The sequence below is a fragment of the Ranitomeya imitator genome, chromosome 2 (genome assembly GCF_032444005.1).
Source record: "Ranitomeya imitator isolate aRanImi1 chromosome 2, aRanImi1.pri, whole genome shotgun sequence".
Taxonomy (NCBI): domain Eukaryota; kingdom Metazoa; phylum Chordata; class Amphibia; order Anura; family Dendrobatidae; genus Ranitomeya; species Ranitomeya imitator.
The window spans coordinates 402198527-402222880 of NC_091283.1; the positions used below are offsets into that span (position 1 = coordinate 402198527).

The 24354-nt window shown below is 42.2% G+C and overlaps 1 protein-coding gene across 1 annotated transcript; it reads right to left on the reverse strand.

The window, feature by feature from the left end:
* Positions 1–888: 888 nt before the first annotated feature.
* On the reverse strand, positions 889–20167 carry LOC138664172 (TBC1 domain family member 24-like). The gene is made up of 7 exons (XM_069750635.1): positions 20055–20167; positions 13478–14504; positions 13036–13194; positions 4504–4567; positions 3564–3662; positions 2946–3258; positions 889–1181 (listed from the first exon to the last, which is right to left on the reverse strand). The coding sequence occupies exons 2-7, from the start codon at positions 14500–14502 to the stop codon at positions 1036–1038; spliced, it is 1806 nt and encodes a 601-aa protein (XP_069606736.1). The 5' UTR covers positions 14503–14504; positions 20055–20167; the 3' UTR covers positions 889–1035.
* Between the last annotated feature and the right edge of the window lie 4187 nt (positions 20168–24354).

Sequence of the window (24354 nt, forward strand, 5' to 3'; positions counted from 1 at the left end):
AGTCTTTAGAGTTGTACGGGGGTCTTTGGTTTGTGGTACGAGATGTCATATTTAACATTAGCATTTTGGGGTCTATTCGATCTTCTTATCACTTTTCATTAATTTTTTTGGGCAAGAAAGCAGAATTGTAAATTTGGCAATTTTGATTTTTTATTTTAATTTTGGAGCTCACCATATATTTAACTCATTAGGACAGTTACGCGCAGTGATGTTCAATTTTATTTTTAAATTTTATTTACATTACGGAATAAAGAATTTATATGAACTTTCATTTTGCTTTTAATTTTCTCTAAATATTTTTAATTGCTTTTACATTATTTATGAGTCCCTCTAGGGGACTGAACCTGCGATCACTTGAAGAATACATTACAGTACTGTGATATTGCAGTGTATCATACCCGAGGTCAGCCTTGGGTATACTGCCTGCGCAGAAGAGGATGCATTACCCTTTTGTTCTTCACCATCATCCAGTCTAGGAGGGGGCACCAGGGGGACCTCTACACAGATCACAAGGGTAAGTAATGGGAGTAATAAGGATTGCATATGTAGATATACAGCAATTTAGGTGTTTTTTTCAGTGAAAGCAGCCAACCTTTTCATTTTGACTAAATGGGGCATTAGGAAGACAACCCATTGATATGAATGAGCACTGTGTAATGCTTCATTTCTCCTGTGGGGCACTGCAGGAAAATTAAACACTTCCAAGTTTCCCCAGATTAGCGCTGATTGCTGGAGGTCTCAGCAACGGGACACTTTGGGATCTACCTAATGTCAACTGACCCTTATAGCATCTCGGGAATAATCCAATATCCTGATCTTCAACCATATATATACTACCTCCACCTGGCATCCAAAGCAAAGAACATTATCATTGTGTCTACTGCCACTTGTTGACAATCATTGCACCTTCTTTTTCATATTCTTTTACGTTGCTGTGAGGGCAGCACTTTTCCACCCTGGACAGTCCCCTGAAAAGATGCAATTTAATGGACACCAGTTTGTCTTTGTTGGGGAGTTAATTTTTTTTTTCCAGATTTATGAGTTTTGGCAGCCCCAGACTTCCAGATGCTGTATCTGAAAGTTTTGTTCGCACAGTGGTGGGTTGTCGAAAGTTTCACAGTGCTCCGTCCTCCCGTTATTCAGATCAGCGTCGACACACAGGGCCTGTCCGCCGCCGCCCCCTGAAACAAAATATCACAGATTTTTAATTTTTATTATGAAAATTTATTTTGCAAGAAATGTGAATTTAACCATTCTAATAATCCCGCATGGAACAAAAATTGACATTTACTGTACTTTGACCAAAAAAAAAAGAAAACAAAATCCTTTAAAAACTTGCAAAAATTAGATAAATTGAAACTCCCCAGGAGTTACTGACTCCAAGAGGGGGGACTGTACAAAAAAAAGTGACATTTGGCAAAAGTAGCATTTTATGAATCTGCCTACAACATTTGGATAAGCAAAGTTGTTAAGAAAAAAATAATAATAAAAAAGACGTAAAACGGAAAGACAACTGAAAAAGTGACACAAAATGTACAGAGAACAAGGCACAAATAATAAAGCCACTAAAAATAGAGGAAATTACTCCAGAAAAGTGGAGAAGCAGCACAAGAGCTGAAGTACATTAGAAAGTTACATAAATTCAAATTATATAGTGATTGAACATCAGTTATGTAGGGTGGAGAGCCACGCTAACAGTCTCTCCTGCGTATCTCGGGCGGAACCATTGGGGCTGTCACCACTGTTTCAGGGGGAAGAGATTGTGGACCGGAGCAGTTCAGGGCACCAGACTGAAGGGGGCGGCTCTGACATAAATAGCAGTTTGAGCAGGAAGACGGGACATTTGTGAGTAGTAAGACGGTTAACTCCCTTTTCACGGACCCACGCCCGCTAGCTGTGCCTATACCCCCAGCTAGCCATACTGCTGACGTGTCCTACCCTCAGCCCAGAGAGACTTCCTCACTGGGTAGTGACTAGGATAGAGTACGGACCTTTGCTCCGCTCACCAACGTGGAGGCACCGCTTAGTCCCATCTTTGCGGTGCCTGCTGAGGACCGTCCCGTGCCTGTGGCTGTGTCCGCTGGATTGTGTGCTCCTATGGCGGCCTTGCTCACTGAATTCTCTGCTTCTTCTTCTGTGCTGCCGAGCAACACCTCTGCCTCACCGTGTGCACGGATCAGAAGATCACGTGCCGAAGAACCCAGAGGATTCGCCGTCGCAAGAAGAAAGCGCATCGCTCATCTGCGGGACAGGATCAGAGACATCTCGCGCCGCCTTAGACACCGCCGACGGATCTTCCAGCCACCTTCCTCCAGCGTACAGAGACTGATAAGTTAACCTGTTAGGGTATGTGCACACGTAGTTTTGAGCTCTGCAGATTTTTCCGCAGCGGATTTAAGAAATCCGCAGGTAAAAGGCACTGCGTTTTACATGCGGATTTACTGCAGATTTTGTGCTGATTCTACCTGTGGTTTTACACCTGCGGATTCCTATTATGGAGCAGGTGTAAACCGCTGCGGAATCCGCACAAAGAATTGACATGCTGCGGAATGTAACCCGCAGCGTTTCCGCGCGTTTTTTTCAGCAGCATGGGCACAGCTGATTGCGTTTTCCATAGGTTTACATTGTACTGTAAACGCATGGAAAGCTGCTGCGGACCCGCAGCTGCAGATCCGCAGCAAAATCCGCAACGTGTGCGCATAGCCTTATATTCTTGTGCATTTTGACTTTCTCCTACTCTCCAATCAAGTCCCTTACCCCCCTGCTTGTAACATTACTGTTCCTATACATAAAGAACCTGTTAACCCTTGCTCTGCCTCCTGTGTGTCACTGCATTCTATGCACCTGCTAGAATCCTACAATTACATAAAAATCGAGAAGCCCTTTAAGAAAAAAAGGACTCTCAGCAATGCGACCCATCAGACTTATTAGAAGTCCTGTCTTACCTATTATAAAGCCTTGGCTGTTTCCGGACATAAACATGGAGGCGGTTTTAGACGGTAGTTGGAAATGTCGGACAGAAAGGAATGGAGATAAGTGGTTTGGGATTCCTTCACTTGGGACAGTCAGGAAGCTTGTGGACTGGGAAGGACTGCTGGGAGCTGAGGTTATCGTAAGAGACCGATGTCGGGGGGTTGGTGAGAGTCGGGCTCCATAAGAGTAAGATCGGGGTCTAGAGCGTGGCGAAGGAGGGGCAGTCTTCACCATTTCTGGTTTCTTCACTACCACCCACTCATACCTCTCCATGTCTGGGCGAATCTGCAAAGAAAATAGACATGTCTTTAAGGGTTTATTTCTAAAACAAGAAGTTTACCCCATCCATAGGATGAGTGGTAAATTGCTGATCACCGAAGGTCCGATCCCTTGGACCTCCAGAGATCTTGATTTTGGGAACACTGAGAATGATACCTGAACAGAGCACAGGTGAGCACGTATTGGATCGCAGCTCTACTCACTGCCTGTGGGACAGACATAGAAAGCCCCTATGGATGGTGGTAATTTTTTTTTTTTTTGGGGGGGAGAAGAATGCCCCATCTTTCAATTTTAAAGGGCTGGTCACTCACAGTAAACACAAAGCATTCCCCGGTTCCAAAAAATGACGACACCTGTCCGCAGCTTTTCTTTCGTTCATTCCAGTCAGTGGAGAGGTAGGCGCCACATACCTGAGGAGGAGAAGTGAGAGACATTATTATACAAGGCGGCTCTGAAATCACCGACGCTTAGGTGGAGGGTTCTAGTTTAGGCTTTGCACTTGAGCAGACCACAGTCCTGGAAAACTACCCAGGAAAATTGGGAAACAAGTCAACAAGCTTTAAGCCCAAACATGTCTGGAAATGTTCGAGCAAATCTGCAGCAACTCATCAGAGTAGTAGGTTTTCATTTTTGACTTTTCAGAATTTTGGCACAATGATCAATTTTGTAGACTATAAGAAATAGAAAAGGCTAGAAGGCAAGAAATAAGAGTAATTTTTTCTTATGCTGTGATTAGAATTTTGATGACCGTTGATCTCCCAATAGTCCTGGAGGTGAAAAAGAGCATAAAACCATCTCAAGTTTTTTATCCCATGGCTTTGTGCATACAACGTCGTTTAAAACCAGAAGAACCCAATGCATTTTGTCAAACAGAAGAAGCTTCAGGAAACTCTTTTGAGGTGTTTTTTTTTAAATTATGGTTTACTATGATTTTTTTTTTACTGTCGTGTTTTTCAATTCAATTGAATAATGAAGAAACCATTAGCGTTTTCTTAAGCCAAAACCCTGGCAAAAATTTCCGAAAATTTTCTGGTCGTCTTCTGAGCTTTCCCATTGACTTGCATAGTAAAGTAGGGGGGCTCTTCCGAGCGGAAAATGCCAGAAGAATTGACATCACTATTTTTACCCCTTGACATTTTTAGAAACCTGAAGCGGTTAAAAGATGCTTTAAAGCCTGAACGTGTGAACACCATGTCATTTTTACATGTCTTGTGCAAATATTTTTATGGAGGAAAATAATAGGTTTTCTACCTCGTTTGCAGTCGTCTTGATGAGGAGGACCGTGGGCTCCATGCCTTCACAATGTGAATAAAATCTGCAATCAGAGGCAATGTGGTTAGATCTAAATTCTGCATTTGCAGGTAAAGAATAAAAAAATAATTGGAGAAGCTGTGATTTAATACAAGTTTGACAATATACACAATGAACCTCTTAAAGGGACCCGCCACATCTCTAAAGTAGGCAACATTTAAGGGTTTAACCATATCCTTTCTGCTTACAAAGTATAGCCCCAACTTCCATTCTTTCTTTACTTCTCCCATGTGAACTTTATGTAGCAGGTCATTGGCTATAAAAAAAAAAAAAAAAAAAAAAAAAAAAAGATTTTCATATCTTCATAAATGGGTATTGTTGAATAGAGCTTATGAATACAAGAAATTTTGCAATTTACTGCTTATAAAAATTGTTATCCGTTCTTGAGCTGTTAACACTTTTCTTCTGTTTTAAGCTCTTAGTGACAGAGCCAATTTGCAGCTTAATGACCGGGCCAATTTTTACAATTCTGACCACTGTCACTTTATGAGGTTATAACTCTGGAACGCTTTAACGGATCCCAGTGATTCTGAGAATTTTTTTCCTGAGATATTGTACTTCATGTTAGTGGTAAAATTTCTTCGATATGGCGAAAATTTTTAAAATTTCACAATTTTCAAACTTTTAATGTTATGCCCTTAAATCAGAGAGGTGTGTCACACAAAATAGTCAATAAATAACATTTCCTACATGTCTACTTTACATCAGCACAATTTTGGAAACTTTTTTTTTTTTTGTTAGGAAGTTATAAGGGTTAAAAGTTGACCAGCGATTTCTCATTTTTACAACAATATTTACAAAACCATTTTGTTTAGGGACCACATCATATTTGAAGTCACTTTGAGGAGTAAACATGACAGAAAATACCCAAAAGTGACACCATTCTAAAAACTGCACCCCTCAAGGTGCTCAAAACCACATTTAATAAGTTAAGTAACCCTTTACGTGCTTCCCAGGAACTGAAGCAATGTGGAAGAAAAAAAATGAACATTTACGGTAACTTTTTTTTCACAAACATTTTATTTCAGATCCAGTTTTTTTATTTTCACAAATGTAAAAAGAGAAAATGAATAGTGATGAGCGAATATACGGTACTCGTTACTTGAGATTTCTCGAGCATGCTCGGGGGTCCTCCGAGTATTTTTTAGTGCTCGGAGTTTTAGTTTTTCTTGCCACAGCTGAATGATTTACATCTGTTAGCCAGCTTGATTACATGTGGGGATTCTCTAGCAACCAGGCAATCCCCACATGTACTTATGCTGGCTAACAGATGTAAATCATTCATCTGCGGCAAGAAAAACTAAAACTCCGAGCACTAAAAAATACTCGGAGGACACCAGAGCATGCTCGAATAACAAGTATATTCGTTCATCACTAAAAATTAACCATAAAATTTGTTGTTCAATTTATCCTGAATATGCAGATACCCCATATGTGGGGGTAAAGCACTGTTCGGGCGCATGGCAGAGCTCGGAAGGGAAGAAGCCCCTTTTGACTTTTTCAATGTAGAATTGGCTGGAATTGAGATTGGAGGCCATGTCGCATTTGGAGAGCCCCTGATCTGCCTAAACACTGGAAACCCCCCACAAGTGAGACCATTTTGGAAACTAGACCCCCCAAGGAACTTATCTAGATGTGTGGTGTTCACTTTGAACCCCCAAGTGCTTCACAGAAGTTTATAACATAGAGCCGTGAAAATAAATCATATTTTTTCCACAAAAATTATCTTTTCTCCCCCAAAATTTTATTTTCCCAAGGGTAAAAGGAGAAATTAGAACCCCAAAGTTGTTGTTCAATTTGTCCTGAATACGCCGATACCCCACATGTGGGGAGGAACCACTGTTTAGGCGCATGGCAGAGCTCGGAAGGGAAGGAGTGCCGTTTTGGAATGCAGACTTAAATGGAATGGTCTGCGGGCGTCATGTTGCGTTTGCAGAGCCACTGATGTGCCTAAACAGTGGAAACCCTCCACAAGTGACCCCATTTTAGAAACTAGACCCCCCAAGGAACTTAACTAGATGTGTTGTGAGAACTTTGAACCTCCAAGTGTTTCACTAAAGTTTATAACGCAGAGCCGTGAAAATACAAAATCTTTTTTTTTTTTCACAAAAATGATTTTTTTTTGCCCCCAATTTTGTATTTTCACAAGTGTAACAGGAGAAATTGGACCCCAAAAGTTTTTGTCCAATTTGTCCTGAGTACGCTCATACCCCATTTGTGGGAGAAAACACATGTCGGGGCTTGGAAGGGAAGGAGCACTGTTTTACTTTTTCAACGCAGAATTGGCTGGAATTGAGATAGGACGCCATGTCACGTTTGGAGAGCCCCTGATGTGCCTAAACAGTGGAAACCCCCCAATTCTAACTCCAACCCTAATCATAACCCTAACCACGCCTCTAACCCCAACACACCCCTAACCCTAATCCCATCCCTAACCACAACCCTAACCCCAACACACCCCTAACCCAAACATACCCTTAACCATAACTCTAACCACAAACCTATCCCTGACACACCCCTAACCCTAATCCTAACCCTAACCCCAACTGTAAACGTAATCCAAACCCCAACCCCAAATCTAGCCTCAACCCTAACTTTAGCTCCAACCCTAACCCTAAATTTAGCCCCAACCCTAACCCTTAAGTTAGCCCCAACCCTAATCGCAACCCTAACCCTAGCCCAACTCACTTTAGTCCAACTCTAACCCTATTGAAAAAATGGAAATAAATATATATTTTTTATTTCATTATTGTTCCCTAACTAAGAGGGTGATAAAGGTGGGTTTTATTTACTATTTTTTTTTATTTTGATCACTGTGATAGACCCTATCACAGTGATCAAGATGAAACAATAGGAAAAATCTCCTATTGTTGCCGGGTGCTGCCACTGTCTTACAGGAAGAAGCCAGCGGCCGTAAGGGAAAGCAGAAGGACCCTGGGACACTGGCAGGTACCGGGCGGGGGAATCAGGAATGTGCGATCACAGAGGAGGAGAGAGAAATTAAATGGCAAATCGGACTTTTTTTTTTTTGCGGTCACAGTTATACAGTTAATAACGGCGATCGCAACCCCGGGATTGGGGGGTTGGTAAAAAAACCCCCGAATCATGTTCTCTGGGGTCTTGGCTACCCAGGGCAGCCGAGACCCTGGAGAAATTCCGACTCTGGTGGTGCTATACATTTTCTCCACAGCGGCGCTAAAAAGCGGTGCTGTGGTTTAAGTACCATTAATTGCCGCTGTGAAAAGGCATATCAACGGTCGTTAAGGGGTTAAAGCTGGTTGTCAGTAGACGGTAGAACAGGTACAGTACTTATATATTCTTTTCTATTGGGATTGTAAGCGCTATTTTGCAGCTGGCCAGGATCGCTGCAGCACGCTGTTACCTCCTAATCCCAGCCAGCAGCTGTGTGCTTACAAGCTATACAACAGGGGTGGTCGGTCTCCTAGGCACTGAGCTATAAACAAAAGAAAAGTGTTAAGATTTTAAGAAGGTCTGCAAGTGTTGATTAGCAGTAAATCGCAAAAGTGCTTGATATGAGCACTATCCGGCAATATATCTATATAGATGGGATTAACCCTTTAAAGTCAAAATAAAACTTTTAGTTTGTGTCGCCATATTCTTTACTTTTCTGTAATTTGTATTTCTACCATTTTGAGGTACATGCATTTTTTGTAGATTTTTTTTTTTTGCTTGTGGTATTTTAATTTAGTTCAGCTTATTCCAGGTGTGACTTTATTTTTTGTGCTATTTTTTATTTTCTTTAGGGACCCTTATTAAGCTCCAAACGGGTATAACACCCCATTCTGCACCCCGCAATAGCATCACATGTACTAATGAGATTACAGGGGGTCCAACCTTGCCTAACCATCTAAATGCCACAGTCACTAGTAAATGGTGCATCTAAAGGGTTAAGATGTTGCAACCAGAGCTGACCACTAGGGGGAGCTCACAGATTCAGGCAGTAATTATCAAATTCAATAAATAAATAAATGTGGGCTCCCTCTAGTGGTGCATAATAAAATGTATCCTATTAGAAAAATCAGAGGTCCCCTTTAAATAGATAAGGCCCCTGCACTATGCATAAAACTGTACCCCAAAGTGTTTGCTTAGCATGCTCTAATCGCTGCTCACTTGCTTTTTATGCAGCAGGGAATTTTGGATAGATTTGAAAACTTTAAAAGGAGCAAACTTTTTAAAGAAAACCTTTAACAGCTCATCTCCCAAATTTTCTGTCTTTCAGATAGATACAAACAATTTGGGGATTTATTCGACTATTTTATTTTGGGGATTGACCTTTGTATAAATTGTAAGAAAAATAGAAGACGACTGAACAAAACGAATCCTGTCATATCAGTGCATTTAGTGCCCCCTGGTGGAGAAATTCAAAATTGCGGATCGTGCCTGATAACTTGTTTCCAGATGTGTTTGGCAGTGACTTTCTCCACTCTCCCAGTCGAAAACCTTCAGCTTGTTATGCAAATAGATGAAGGCTGACTCTCTGAAGACTCTTGTCATGCCCGTGGTATAGATTGGACAACCCAGATCTCACCAGTTATTGCTGTGAATAAAGAAGGGCAATTAAGACGGAATTTGTTAAATTGATTAAAAGGGATCTGTATGTAGGATCAACCTTCCTAAGCTGTCTATATGGGCATATAGGTCATAGGAAGCTGAATAAAATGATACCTTAATATCTGTGAACTGATATTTTATTCCAAAGAAATCAACATTTTTCTTAATATGTAAATGAGCTGTTAAGATCTATGGGTCGGATATAGATCTCCCCGAGAATCTGTCTCCAGAGCTTATTTTAAATCAAAGGGGCATTATCAGTGTGTGACATGTAGACCAGGAGACTGTCAGTCATTACATGTCTCACTCTGATAACACCTCCTTTAAATAATCTCTGGAGGCATAGTCTCAGGGAGATCTATGTCTAGTCCATAGCTTTTAACAGCTCATTTATATATTAAGAAAACAGGATTTCTCTGGAATAAGAAGTCGGTTCACAGCTATCAAAGTATCATTTTATTCAGATTTCTATTATCTACATGCCCATACAGATGACTTAGAAGAGTTGATCCAACAGGTAACAGGTTACCTTTAAATCTATGCCCCCAAGGAGCAATTAAAGGAATTCAACAATAGGGGTGTTGGGTCTTCAGAGAGGATACATGATCTGACTTCAGAGGTGAATTGACTGTATGTAAAATAGGTTCTTTTTCTTTTAACTTTTTTTAATTAGTTATATTTTAACCCCTTTCCAGCATCAGGCATAATAGTACGCCGATGTCGAACTCCCTTTGATGTGGGCTCCGGCACTATGCCCACATCTTTCTAGGCACATGTCAGCTGTTTTGAACAGCTGACATGTGCCTCTAACAGCCGTGGGTGGAATCGCGGTCCACCTGCGGCTGTTAACTAGTTAACTATCTCTGACAGCGGCATTAAACTCTCACTTCCAGCAAGTGCGTTGGAAATCCCGCCCATCCGTGAACCCCTCATGTGATGGCGGGTCACCGATGGGTTGGCATGACAACCAGAGGTCTCCTGCAGACCTCTATGGTTGTTGCCAGATTGCTGTGAGTGCCGCCCTGTGGTCGGCGCTCATAGCAACTCAGCAATTCAGCTACATAGAGGCAATCTGAACATAGCCTCTATGTAGCTGAGCCGAAAAAGTTATGCCAGCTTCTAGCCTCCCATGGAAACTATTGAAGCATGGCAAGAGTAAAAAAAATGTTTTTAAAAATATGAAAAAAAAAAAAATCTAAAAGTTCAAATCACCCCTCTTTGCCCCATTCAAAATAAAACAACTAAAAAAAATCAAACATACACATATTTGGAAGTCAGTCTCCAGAAACGCAGTAGCCCGCACCACCTCCTAATGACACAGCTGAGTTCTCACGCCTGTGAACAGAGATGTAGCCGCCGGACCTCGGGTGCTTCTGCCGACAACACATGCCAATAAATCCAATCGAGATAAAGAAAGGCAGCACTCACCGATCCATCCGAGACAGGTATCTTTATTGTTACAGATTAAAAGTCTTCACGGCCGGGGGTACAGATTCCAAAGAGTGCGGCAAGCCTGACGACGGCCGTTTCTCACCCTCCTGGTGACCCGTAGAAACTGTCTCGGATGGATCGGTGAGTGCTGCCTTTCTTTATCTCGATTGGATTTATACACATGTTTGGCATCACCGTGTCCAGAATCGCCCTGTCTATGAATATAAAAAAAGTAACCCGATTGCTAAACGGCGTAGTGATAAGAAAAGTCAAAATGCTAGAATTACCTTTTTTTTGGTCGACGCAACATTGCATTGGGCGATCAAAAGAACGTATCTGCACCGAAATGGTATCATTAAGATGTCAGCTTGGCACGCAAAAAATAAGCCCTCAGCCAACCCCAGATCACGAAAAATGGAGACGCTATGAGTATCGGAAAATTGTGCAATTTATTTATTTTATTTATTTATTTTTTTACCAAAGTTTGGAATTTTTTTTTTTTTTAAAAGAACCTTAAAAATAAAAATGTTTGGTGTCTATGAACTCGTAACGACCTGGAGAATCATAGTGGCAGGTCCGTTTTAGCATTTAATGAATCTAGCAAAAGTCGGATTGCACTTTTTTTTCCAATTTCACCGCACTTGGAATTTTTTTTTCCCGTTTTCTAGTACACGACATGGTAAAATCAATGGTGTCGTTCAAAAGAACAACTCGTCACGCCAAAAATAAGCCCTCACATAGCCATATTGAAAATAAAACAGTTATGGCTTTAGGAAGGAGGGGAGCGAAAAACAAAAACGCAAAACCGAAAACAGCTCCGAGGGTTACAGGGTTAAAATGCGGCCATCTTACAGCTCCGCCTCCCGGAAGTCCACGGTGCAACATTTTTAATAAAACCCAATTGCAAAAAATATTCTTAGCCCAAAATACATGCATTACCTTGAAGGTATTCATATCCCTTAACTTCAGGCTACACTCTATGTAGGTTTTCTGATAAGGAGACTCCTTCCTGACTCTATATAATAGTTGACCTATGTGCACTTCAGAGCTTCTATTCTTCTGCCAGTCCTAGTCTTCTGCCAGTCATAGTCTTCTGCTAGTCATAGTCTTCTGCCAAGCCCAGTCTTCTGCTAGTCCTAGTCTTCTGCCAATCCCAGTCTTCTGCCAATCCCAGTCTTCTGCCAGTCATAGTCTTCTGCCAATCCCAGTCTTCTGCCAGTCCTAGTCTTCTGCTAGTCCTAGTCTTCTGCCAGTCATAGTCTTCTGCTAGTCCTAGTCTTCTGCCAAACCCAGTCTTCTGCCAAACCCAGTCTTCTGCTAGTCCTAGTCTTCTGCCAGTCCTAGTCTTCTGCCAATCCCAGTCTTCTGACAATCCCAGTTTTCTGTCAGTCTTAGTCTTCTGCCAGTCCTAGTCTTCTGCCAGTCCTAGTCTTCTGCCAGTCCTAGTCTTCTGCCAGTCCTAGTCTTCTGCCAGTCCTAGGTAGCAGTTTTTGGTTATCTCCACACTCGCAGTGCTTACCACGGATAACATACATAAAGCAGAATAGCTGAACAAGACGTTACCTTCCATTACACAATTACAGTTACCTTCCATTACACAATTACAGCCCCGCATGCAAAAATATATTCAGCGATGTTCTACTATAATCCCTATTTCCTGTCCTTGATAAATGTATTTTTGTTTGACTCCTGGCAGTGGAGCGGCAATAGATTATATAGCTGCATTTTAGTCAAGCAGCTCTGCAAGAGGAACTCAGGCATTAAATTGCTTTTTTTCCTCATAGAGAGCTATCTCTAAAAGCAATGCCAAATAGGAAGATGACTGGGTACAAATCATGCTATTTTTGGGAATCTTTGAGCAGTCAGACCTAGGGTGCACCATTATAAAGACTTTCCTGCACCTTCAGAGTGAATCGGAGAAGGCGGGTGGGCTACATATGATGGTTAATATACTATATCAGCATTACCTAGAACAAAAGAGTGCTAAGAGGGTGCCAAACATAATAATTAGCATTTATGTTCGCCCAAAAGGGGAGCAATTTGATTGTGCTGTCTGGGTCTCCAGTCTAGTCCTACATGGCAAACAATCTTCACTTCTGGCATCCTCACAATAGGTGCCCATTGCACTTACCAGGCCCCGTGACCATATGTCGTACATCGTGCTGTGACATCATGTTGTTGTGGACCTTAGTAAGCGCCAGAGGCGGCCAGTCAGAAATGGACATGAGCTACCATGGAGGACCAGCTAGGACACCATGACAGGACAGAGCAAATTGAATTGCCCATCTCTAACATGACCCATCCGATTAGAACATAATAGCTCACGCAGAATTAGCAAATATTACAGTCAGTACGGAAAGGGAGAGTGAAAAGGTAGTCGCCGCCTCTACAGTAGGTTTGCCCCTGGTCTCCATCTAACCGGTCGTGGTGATCGTTACCCTTTGTAGATGTTTGATTAGCGGACGTTACCTCTGCAGACTATAGCCATGCTCCAGGGTAGAAAACAACAGAACAGGGGGGTACAGTGAGTAGCGTTCAGGAATCCACGACCACAACACCCTCATTTCATGGGACGTTACGATTTCCGAGGTGAAGTTTGAGATGTCTACGGACATGTGAACCGGTTGCCTATCAGAAAACAGGACACAGTTATTGCTAAGTCAACGCAATCTACAAGACGAGTCATTGCGCATCTCAATCCACCATATCTAATGAGCCCATACTCTATAAGGGTAATTACACTAATGAAAGGGCTAGAACCTGTGTCACACACTATCCGTGCTACCAATATAACATTGGTAGAGGTCCACAAGTCGGGATCCCCAAAATAAAGTGTATGCAGTAAGTACCCCTGCTTATCACTTAAGAACGTGGTACCAAAGATAGAATTACACTTGAAATATCCATTCACCTTCGTTGCATGACGGTGATCCCACTCTGCGATAAAGCCTTACTGTTGGCCATGTGTAGAAGCCAGATCTCCTTGTGGGAGAAAAGGCGAATGCTGAAGGCCTTTTCCAAGAGCTTCTCCACACTAACGTGGCAGGAGATGTTCTTGACGAATTCCTGGATGTCACATTTAATATCCTGCCCCTCATACTCCGCATGGAGTTTGTACTGCTTAAGCAAGGCCAGAGCCACCCTGTACAGCACCTTGTTTCCCTCCAGAAGGAAGATATCAAAGACTCTAACGACGTATTCAAAAGGCAAGTCTCCAAAGATCCACATCAACCAATCTGAGAAGACCTCCGATGAGTTTTCACAATGTGTAGTGACAAACTTATGGCCAGCCTGGCAATACTTTTTGGCTAGGTCACCAAAAGTCATGCTGGAGGCTTCGTTGGACAAGAAGCTTTGTTCAATGTAAGTCTTGTGTGGTTCAGTACATGAAATAAGGCGGCAAGTCCTTTCGAAGCACTCCGCTTCATCTTCGCTGAAATGCATCAAGAGGGCCACCACAGCGGGCAATGCTGGACAATACGTGATGTCCGGATACTGGTCGCCAATGCATATGAGTATCTTCTTCACAGCAGTTTCACCTCGAACATTAAGGCAGTACATTGGCATAATACCACCATCCAAGAATTCAGGCAAGGGGTGACCATTCAATCCACTTTGCCCAAATAGGCGTTCAGACGCATCATGAAAAACAGTTGCAGTAGGTGTAAATATCCGACAATTAATATTTTTGATAATCTGGTTGTAGGCTTGAGCCCGCAGGGCTCTATTTTGACCCCAAGTTCCTTCTCTTGCCATCTTTTTCAGCTCCTTCTGCAATTGAGGAAGTTCTACATGGGAAGTTTTCAGAGGTTCAATCTTATTTGGGAATTGGTCCCAGTCCACAAAATGCCCACAGTCAGCGTAGGTATTGGTATCAATTTCCCAGACGTCTGCATCTGGTGTAATGATTACCGGTGGTGCACAAGAAATACTCATTTCTGGGAAAGAAGGAGAACATGTTAGAAAATGGTTAATCATTTAGTAACTGTTTTTGACTGTTACATTTTGCCACTGGAGTGTATGTAGTAGTACTGTCAGTAAAAAATGAAAGGTACTAAATTCCCCACCATATAACATTACGTAAAGGGGTTATCTGGAGATGAGCCATTCATTTCCGCACTTGAAGTGACAGGTAGCGATGGCATTACACACGTGTTTTTTTGGCAGGTATTGTGCACATGACCTGTTCATTCGAATATGACATGTTTACAATACATGACGATCTTGCACGTGTGATCAGACACAAAAAATTAGCAAAGGCTAATCATCAAAAGTCTACACACATTAGATTAATGTTGGGTGAACTTGCTAATTTCTGTGGGATTGTCCAACCATATAGTGTGTATGTGGGCCTACGGAATCTCCCCTACCATCTGTATGGCTGTACTACTGACTGTCCCATGACAGATGATATTGAGAAAAAAAAGGATTGGGAAAGTTTAACTATAACTCTTGATTAGTGATTACATGTGGGGATTCCATAGCAACCAGGCAACCCCGACATGTACTCCGCCTGGCTAGTAGATGTAAATCATTCAGCTGAGGCGATGAAAACTAAATCTCCGAGCAGTCATAAATACTCGGAGGTCACCCGAGCGTGCTCAGGAAAACCTGAGCAATGTGTATACTTGCTCATCACTACTCTTGATCCATTTGTTACCTTGGGAGATAGCCAGTGCCAGAGATATTTGATTGGTCTAATCCCCTTTTCCCATTGAAATCACATGGACGCTTGATCAATCATGCATGTGTATGGGGGTCGGGAAGAATAACTGTCGGCAAAATGAGCATTCGGTCAAGAGGCTACCAAGCACATTAAAGTTGGCTGAACCTGTTGGGACTCATCGACCATCTGATGTGTATGAGGGGCTTCCCGAGACTCCATACACGGATGTTGTTAAGGGAGAAAAGGATAGAGCATGCTGAATTACAAAGTTGGATCCTTTTGTCTCCCTGGAAGAAAGGGATGCTGCCAAATTTGTGTGGCAGTAGCTTACTACACTCCTCCATGAAAAATACATGAACCTTTGGCCGAATTAGCTGTGAATACCTTTGCAGTAAACAAGCCCCATCCCATAAGTAACTCACAACAAATGTGCTGCTGTTTATAGTGAATTTAAGGTCACATTTTGCCCTTGTTTTTGGAACAATCTAATGACAGTAAATACATATTTCTCCTATTTTTTTTATCTTCCTGTGTAGATAGCTTGGGGTTTATTCCATAATCTATAATCCACCTACCAGGCGAGAAAATTGGAGAAGCACAGGTGAGACTGAACCTGGATGGATCCAGTGATCTGCCCAGCTTTAGTACAGAACATGTACTTACAGAAGAACTGTCTAAGAACTGTGCTCTTTGCCCAGGAGACTGGCCACCGCTGATAGTCTGCGGAGGTGGCCTGTAACCTAGGCAATGTGCACTAAACAATATGGATTTTCAGCAGGCTAATCAGCACAAAAAATCTGCAACATGTCAACAAACCATTAAAGGTAAGATCCCACTTCACTCATTATTTCACAAGTCTAAAGCTGAGCTACTTAGGGTGGTTTCACACTTGCGTTTTTGTCTGCAGCGTTTTTTTTTTCAAAAAAACGCATGCGTTTTTTTTCCTATATTTAACATTGAAAATGCATGCGTTTTTGTGTGTACGCGTTTGGTCGTGTTTTGAAACGCATGCGTTTTTTTACTGCATGCGTTCATTTTCAGAAATGCAACTTGTAGTATTTTTGAGAGGCGTTTTTTGGACCAAAAAATACGCATGCGTTTTCATGCGTTTTTTTGGGGTCAAAAAATACATTGGAGTCAATGGGGACGCATGCGTTTTTTTGTGCATGCGTTTTTTTTTGCGTTAAAAACGCATGCGTTTTTCTATTAAAAAAACAGAAAACACACTGATATGCCACCCCCCAACATAAAGGTGATAAAGGGATCCTAACCCTATCCCTAACCCTAACCCTACCCCTAACCTTACCCCTAACCCTAAACCCTAAGGGATCCTAACCCTAACCCTACCTCTAACCCTAAGGGATCCTAACCCTAACCCTACCCCTAACCCTACCCCTAACCCTAAGGGATCCTAACCATAACCCTACCCCTAACCTTAACCCTAACCCTACCCCTAAGGGATCCTAACCCTACCCCTAACCCTAATCCCTTTAGGGTTAGGATTAGGGGTAGGGTTAGGATCCCTTAGGGTTAGAGGTAGGGTTAGGGGTAGCATTAGGATCCCTTAGGGTTAGGGGTAGGGTTAGGATCCCTTAGGGTTAGAGGTAGGGTTAGGGTTAGGATCCCTTAGGGTTAGGGGTAGGGTTAGGGTTAGGATCCCTTAGGGTTAGAGGTAGGGTTAGGGGTAGGGTTAGGATCCCTTAGGGTTAGGGTTAGCGGTAGGGTTAGGATCCCTTTAGGATTAGGGTTATGATCCCTACCCCTAACCCTACCCCTAACTATTTCTATTTATAGTGGGTTTTTTACTTTATTTTGATGATTGGCAGCTGTCACACATTTGTCAGCATGCGTTTAAAAAACGCAAACGCATGAAAAAACGCATGTAAACGTGTCAAAACGCCACGTTTTTTTTTTACCACATGCAAAAACGCATGCATCAAAAAACGCAAATGTGAAACCAGCCTTAGAGATATTTACTTGAGTTATCACACTTTATGATACCCTTACATCTTCATATTCACTGTTTACTCCTTACATGCACTGCTAGCCTCCATAAGCAGCATGTGATCCCAATGGGATCCCAAGGGTGAACCACTTCATGCTCCCAGCATTGTGGGATGTTAACGTCTACCGTCTTAGTACTCCCGTTATGCCCAGCATGTGTCCTGTGCCTGGACACATAGGAGATCCTTAATTTTCCTAAAATGCAATATATAGACAATTGCAGGTTTCGGTCCCTAAAGGGGACTAAAAAATAAAGTTAAAAAAAAAAAAAATAATAGAAGAAAAAAAATATAAGAGAGAAAAAAATATATATATATATATATATATATATGGAATGCACTACCTAGGATAATACGATTAATCCCCAATCCCCACAGTTTTAAGCGTGCCCTAAAAACTCATTTGTTCAGACTGGCCTACCGCCTCAATGCATTAACCTAACGATCCCTGTGTGGCCTATATTAAAAAAAAAAAAAAAATTAATTAACTGGTTCATGCAGCTTTACATGAACACCCAAGCCTTACACTATGGCTGGTCCGAATAACTATAGCAATTGTTACCATCCACCTCTCGTGTCTCCCCTTTTCCTCATAGTTTGTAAGCTTACGAGCAGGGCCCTCACTCCTCTTGGTATCTGTTTTGAACTGTATTTCTGTTATGCTGTAATGTCTATTGTATGTACAAGTCCCCTCTATAATTTGTAAAGCGCTGCGGAATATGTTGGCGCTATATAAATAAAAATTATTATTATTATTATTATATATACTGGGTATATCTACTATATAATTGTCTAAGGGTCACTTCCGTCTGTCTGTCTGTCTGTCTGTCTGTCATGGATATTCATTGGTCGCGGCCTCTGTCTGTCATGGAAATCCAGTCGCTGATTGGTCTCGCCAGCTGCCGGTCATGGCTACCGCGACCAATCAGTGACGGCCACAGTCTGATTAGTCCCTCCCGACTCCCCTGCAGTCAGTGCCCGGTGCCCGCTCCATACTCCCCTCCAGTCACCGCTCACACAGGGTTAATGCGAGCGGTAACGGACCGCTTTATGCCGCGGGAAACTCACTCCGTTACCGCCGCTATTAACCCTGTGTGTCGAAGTTTTTACTATTGATGCTGCCTATACAGCATCAATAGTAAAAAGATCTAATGTCAAAAATAATAATAATAAAAAAAAACAACAACCTTATTCTCACCCTCGGATGTCGCGTCCTGTCCTCGGCAGTGCAAGCGGCAGGTTCCGGTGCCAAGGATGCTATGCGAGAAGGACCTGCCATGACGTCACGGTCATGTGACCGCGACGTCATCACAGGTCCTGCGCTCATACCAACCCTGGGACCGGAAGCTGCCGGGTGCACCGCACACAGGCACCAGGACTTCAAGGGGCCTTCGGAGGGGTGAGTATGTTTATTTTTTTATTTTAAGTCTTTTTTAACCTGTTACATACGTGGCTGGGCAATATACTACGTGGCTGGGCAATATACTACGTGGCTGGGCAATATACTATGTGACTGGCCAATATACTATGTGACTGGCCAATATACTACGTGTCTGTGCTGTATGCTATGTGGCTGTGTGCTGTATACTACGTCGCTGTGCAATATACTACGTGGCTGGGCAATATACTACGTGGCTGGGCAATATACTACGTGACTGGGCAATATACTACGTGGCTGGGCAATATACTACGTGGCTGGGCAATATAATACGTGGCTGGGCAATATACTACATGGCTGGGCAATATACTATGTGGCTGGGCAATATACTACGTGGCTGGGCAATATACTATGTGGCTGTGCAATATACTACGTGGGCTGTGCAATATACTACGTGGACATGCATATTCTAGAATACCCGATGCGTTAGAATCGGGCCACCATCTAGTATATATATATATATATATATATATATATATATATATAAAATATATATACACCGGTATATACTGTATATACTCACAGTTTAAAACAAAGAAATAAAAATTAAAAACATAAATAAATGTAATATTGCTGTATCAGTAAAATTTGCATCTATCAAAATAGAAAATTATTTAATCGGACTTGTAAATTCCGTAAAGCAAAAAAAAACAACCAGATTTTAATTTTGTTATTTCATCACTGCGCCTCTCTAAAAATGCAAAAAAAAATTATCAAAATGTTGTATGTATCCCAAGATGGTGCCAATAAAAGCGTCAGCTTGCCTCGCAAAAGCAAAGCCATCATACAGCTTAAATTGATGGAAAAGTGTCTAAACATTTTTTTTTTTTTACAAATTTCAACTTTTTTTTATCATTTAACGAGGTTATCTAGTGAAGATAAGTTACCACCTATCCAAAGAATGATAACTTACAAATAAGTGGAGATTCCGCCATTATTGGTAGAATGAGGCACTTTTATCCCTGCTAGGATGGAGCCGCAGAGCGAACGTGCGACCGCAGCTCCATTCATTCTATATGGATCTGGTGGAAAAAGCCTAGTGCAGCACTCGGCAGCCTTCTAAGGAATTAATGGAGCGGCGGTTGAGGATGCGCATTCTAATATTGATAAAAAAAAACCCACTCTGCTGATCAGTGCAGGTCCCAGCGGTCAGACCCCTACCGATCAGTAAATTATCACATGGCACACAACACAGGTACCAGCTCTGCAGTGCAAAGCCCCCATCAAACATCTACCTATATCTCAGCTTTCATGACCTCTTTGAGTGTGGGATAAAAAAAAGTGGAATATTGAGATTAAGCTCTACCACCAGTTTTCGCTTTCGAGTTGACTAACCCTTTAAATGTATATTAACTGTTAAATGATAGTAAACATCCCTTACCGAAATGAGGGGAGCGCACCAAAATGGCAGCAGTTTCCAGAGAGGTCAGAAGCAGAATGTATAAAGACTAAGGTCCCACCTCACCTGTATATTAGGAAGAGCAGGTGCCTTCTCCCCACCTCCAGCCGACCGCCCACCCATCCATCCGCCCACACAGGTCTTGTTTTCTGTTTTGACTGTAGATGAGCTGGGAGATTGCCCTCATGCCTGGCGAGAAGACAAGCAACCACTTCTCAAGGACACTTATCAGGAGCAAACTTCCTCCAGTACAAAAAACAACAACAGACATTAGTCACCTCCAATTTTACTAACCAACATCCACTATTTTTTAGGGGTCCTGCCAGGAAGCGATTTAAAGGGTAACTACATTCAGATACAACATTAGTTATAATTGATGTGGACCTGTCACGGTGACATTTGTGAAGAAGGGATCCACACATCTTTCACGACACTGTGATTGAGAGGTGGACGTGCTTATATCACTTTCTGCATTCACTTCTGGAAGGTCCCAAAATTGCCCCCAAAAAATCAAAAAGCGTGTTCAAGTATTTTTCGAATTCCAGTAAAGGTGAATTGAGCATGTTAAAATCTCACAGCCCAATACTTCTTTCTTCCGACATCAATGCTCAGTTATTTTGAAAGTACCATGGAAAAGAATAGAGTAAGCTGTGAATGTGCAGCCACCTCCCCATTCCAAATTGCATTAGACCCCCTATACACATGCTTAAAATGATTGCGCATGTTGAAATCATTCTACTCGAAGATGGCGGAATTATCTTTTGCATATGGTAGGGGTCCAGGACCCTACACCACCCATGGCTCGTACTGACCCTACACCACCCATGGCTCGTACTGTGCCATGGACTTGCAGTTTCATCACTAACTAATGCCAGAAATACACATCCCAACTCTATAGTCAGTGCCTTGAACTGGATCCAATGACGGTTGTCACCAATAATCTCATAAAGCACTATAAACTGTGGTATTTAACAAGCAGTTAATTGTCAGCGAGCTGCCAGGTCTTGGCATCGGACATTCCCTGGTAGAATGCAGCCATTGTTACCCAGAGATGGTGCTTACTGTGTCACGTACCATACCACATCGTCCCCGTTACATTCAGAAAAGGTGCCGCCACCAGCAGTTCTGTGAAGTAAAGCAAGGCGTAAAACAGATGGCAAGAGAGTCTCTGGGACTGTCACACATGACAAGCTTAGGTACCGGGCTCAGCAACCAGTATCACACATTACAAACCTAAATTGAGTGACTAATACACCATCATACGTGATTCACAGCACTTCTGGTCGGTACTAACTATTCCATACCAGGAATAGCTCAGCTGACAGTATCACACATGATAGGATTAGATACACAGCTCAGCAGACAGTATCACACAGGATAGGAATAGATACACGGCTCAGCAGACAGTATCACACAGGATAGGATTAGATACATAGCTCAGCAGACAGTATCACACAGGAGAGGATTAGATATACAGCTCAGCTGACAGTATCACACATGATAGGAATAGATACACAGCTCAGCAGACAGTATCACACATGATAGGATTAGATACACAGCTCAGCAGACAGTATCACACAGGATAGGATTAGATACACAGCTCAGCAGACAGTATCACACAGGAGAGGATTAGATATACAGCTCAGCTGACAGTATCACACATGATAGGAATAGATACACAGCTCAGCAGACAGTATCACACAGGATAGGATTAGATACACAGCTCAGCAGACAGTATAACAGGATAGGATTAGATACACAGCTCAGCAGACAGTATAACACAGGATAGGATTAGATACACAGCTCAGCAGACAGTATCACACATGATAGGATTAGATATACAGCTCAGCTGACAGTATCACACATGATAGGAATAGATACACAGCTCAGCAGACAGTATAACACAGGATAGGATTAGATACACAGCTCAGCAGACAGTATAACAGGATAGGATTAGATACACAGCTCAGCAGACAGTATAACACAGGATAGGATTAGATACACAGCTCAGCAGACAGTATCACACATGATAGGATTAGATATACAGCTCAGCAGACAGTATCACACAGGATAGGATTAGATACACAGCTCAGCAAACAGTATAACACAGGATAGGATTAGATACACAGCTCAGCAGACAGTATAACACAGGATAGGATTAGATACACAGCTCAGCAGACAGTATCACACATGATAGGATTAGATATACGGCTCAGCAGACAGTATCACACAGGATAGGATTAGATACACAGCTCAGCAGACAGTATCACACATGATAGGATTAGATACACAGCTCAGCAGACAGTATCACACAGGATAGGAATAGATACACAGCTCAACAGACAGTATCACACAGGATAGGATTAGATACACAGCTCAGCAGACAGTATCACACATGATAGGATTAGATACACAGCTCAGCAGACAGTATCACACATGATAGGAATAGATACACAGCTCAGCAGACAGTATCACACATGATAGGATTAGATATACAGCTCAGCAAACAGTATAACACAGGATAGGATTAGATACACAGCTCAGCAGACAGTATCACACATGATAGGAATAGATACACAGCTCAGCTGACAGTATCACACATGATAGGAATAGATACACAGCTCAGCAAACAGTATAACACAGGATAGGATTAGATACACAGCTCAGCAGACAGTATCACACAGGATAGGATTAGATACACAGCTCAGCAGACAGTATAACACAGGATAGGATTAGATACACAGCTCAGCAGACAGTATAACACAGGATAGGATTAGATACACAGCTCAGCAGACAGTATAACACAGGATAGGAATAGATAAACAGCTCAGCAGACAGTATCACACAGGATAGGATTAGATACACGGCTCAGCAGACAGTATCACACAGGATAGGAATAGATACACAGCTCAGCAGACAGTATCACACATGATAGGAATAGATACACAGCTCAGCAGACAGTATCACACATGAAAGGATTAGATATACAGCTCAGCTGACAGTATCACACATGATAGGAATAGATACACAGCTCAGCAAACAGTATAACACAAGATAGGATTAGATACACAGCTCAGCAGACAGTATAACACAGGATAGGATTAGATACACAGCTCAGCAGACAGTATCACACATGATAGGATTAGATATACAGCTCAGCAGACAGTATCACACAGGATAGGATTAGATACACAGCTCAGCAAACAGTATAACACAGGATAGGATTAGATACACAGCTCAGCAGACAGTATAACACAGGATAGGATTAGATACACAGCTCAGCAGACAGTATCACACATGATAGGATTAGATATACAGCTCAGCAGACAGTATCACACAGGATAGGATTAGATACACAGCTCAGCAGATAGTATCACACAGGATAGGATTAGATACACAGCTCAGCAGACAGTATCACACAGGATAGGATTAGATACACAGCTCAGCAGATAGTATCACACAGGATAGGATTAGATACACAGCTCAGCAGACAGTATCACACAGGATAGGATTAGATACACAGCTCAGCAGATAGTATCACACAGGATAGGATTAGATACACAGCTCAGCAGACAGTATCACACAGGATAGGATTAGATACACAGCTCAGCAGACAGTATCACACAGGATAGGATTAGATACACAGCTCAGCAGACAGTATCACACAGGATAGGATCAGATACACGGTTTAGCAGACAGTATCACACAGCTTAGGATTAGATACACAGCTCAGCAGACAGTATCATATATGATAGGATTAGATACACAGCTCAGCAGACAGTATCACACAGGATAGGATTAGATACACAGCTCAGCAGACAGTATCACACAGGATAGGATTAGATACACAGCTCAGCAGACAGTATCACACAGGAGAGGATTAGATACACAGCTCAGCAGACAGTATCACGCAGGATAGGATTAGATACACGGCTCAGCAGACAGTATCACACAGGATAGGATTAGATACACAGCTCAGCAAATAGTATCACACATGATAGGATTAGATACACAGCTCAGCAGACAGTATCACACATGATAGGATTAGATACACAGCTCAGCAGACAGTATCAAACATGATAGGATTAGATACACAGCTCAGCAGACAGTATCACATAGGATAGGATTAGATACACAGCTCAGCAAATAGTATCACACAGGATAGGATTAGATACACAGCTCAGCTGACAGTATCACACATGATAGGAATAGATACACAGCTCAGCAAACAGTATAACACAGGATAGGATTAGATACACAGCTCAGCAGACAGTATAACACA

Excerpts from the sequence above, each read along its gene's own strand:
- LOC138664172 (XM_069750635.1), bottom strand. The coding sequence starts at position 14,502 with ATGAGTATTTCTTGTGCACCACCGGTAATCATTACACCAGATGCAGAC. Across the intron at positions 4,568-13,035 it reads CATGGCTATAGTCTGCAGAG|ATTTTATTCACATTGTGAAG; the intron begins GTAACGTCCGCT and ends CTCTGATTGCAG. Across the intron at positions 3,259-3,563 it reads GGGAATGCTTTGTGTTTACT|ATTCGCCCAGACATGGAGAG; the intron begins GTGAGTGACCAG and ends TTTTCTTTGCAG.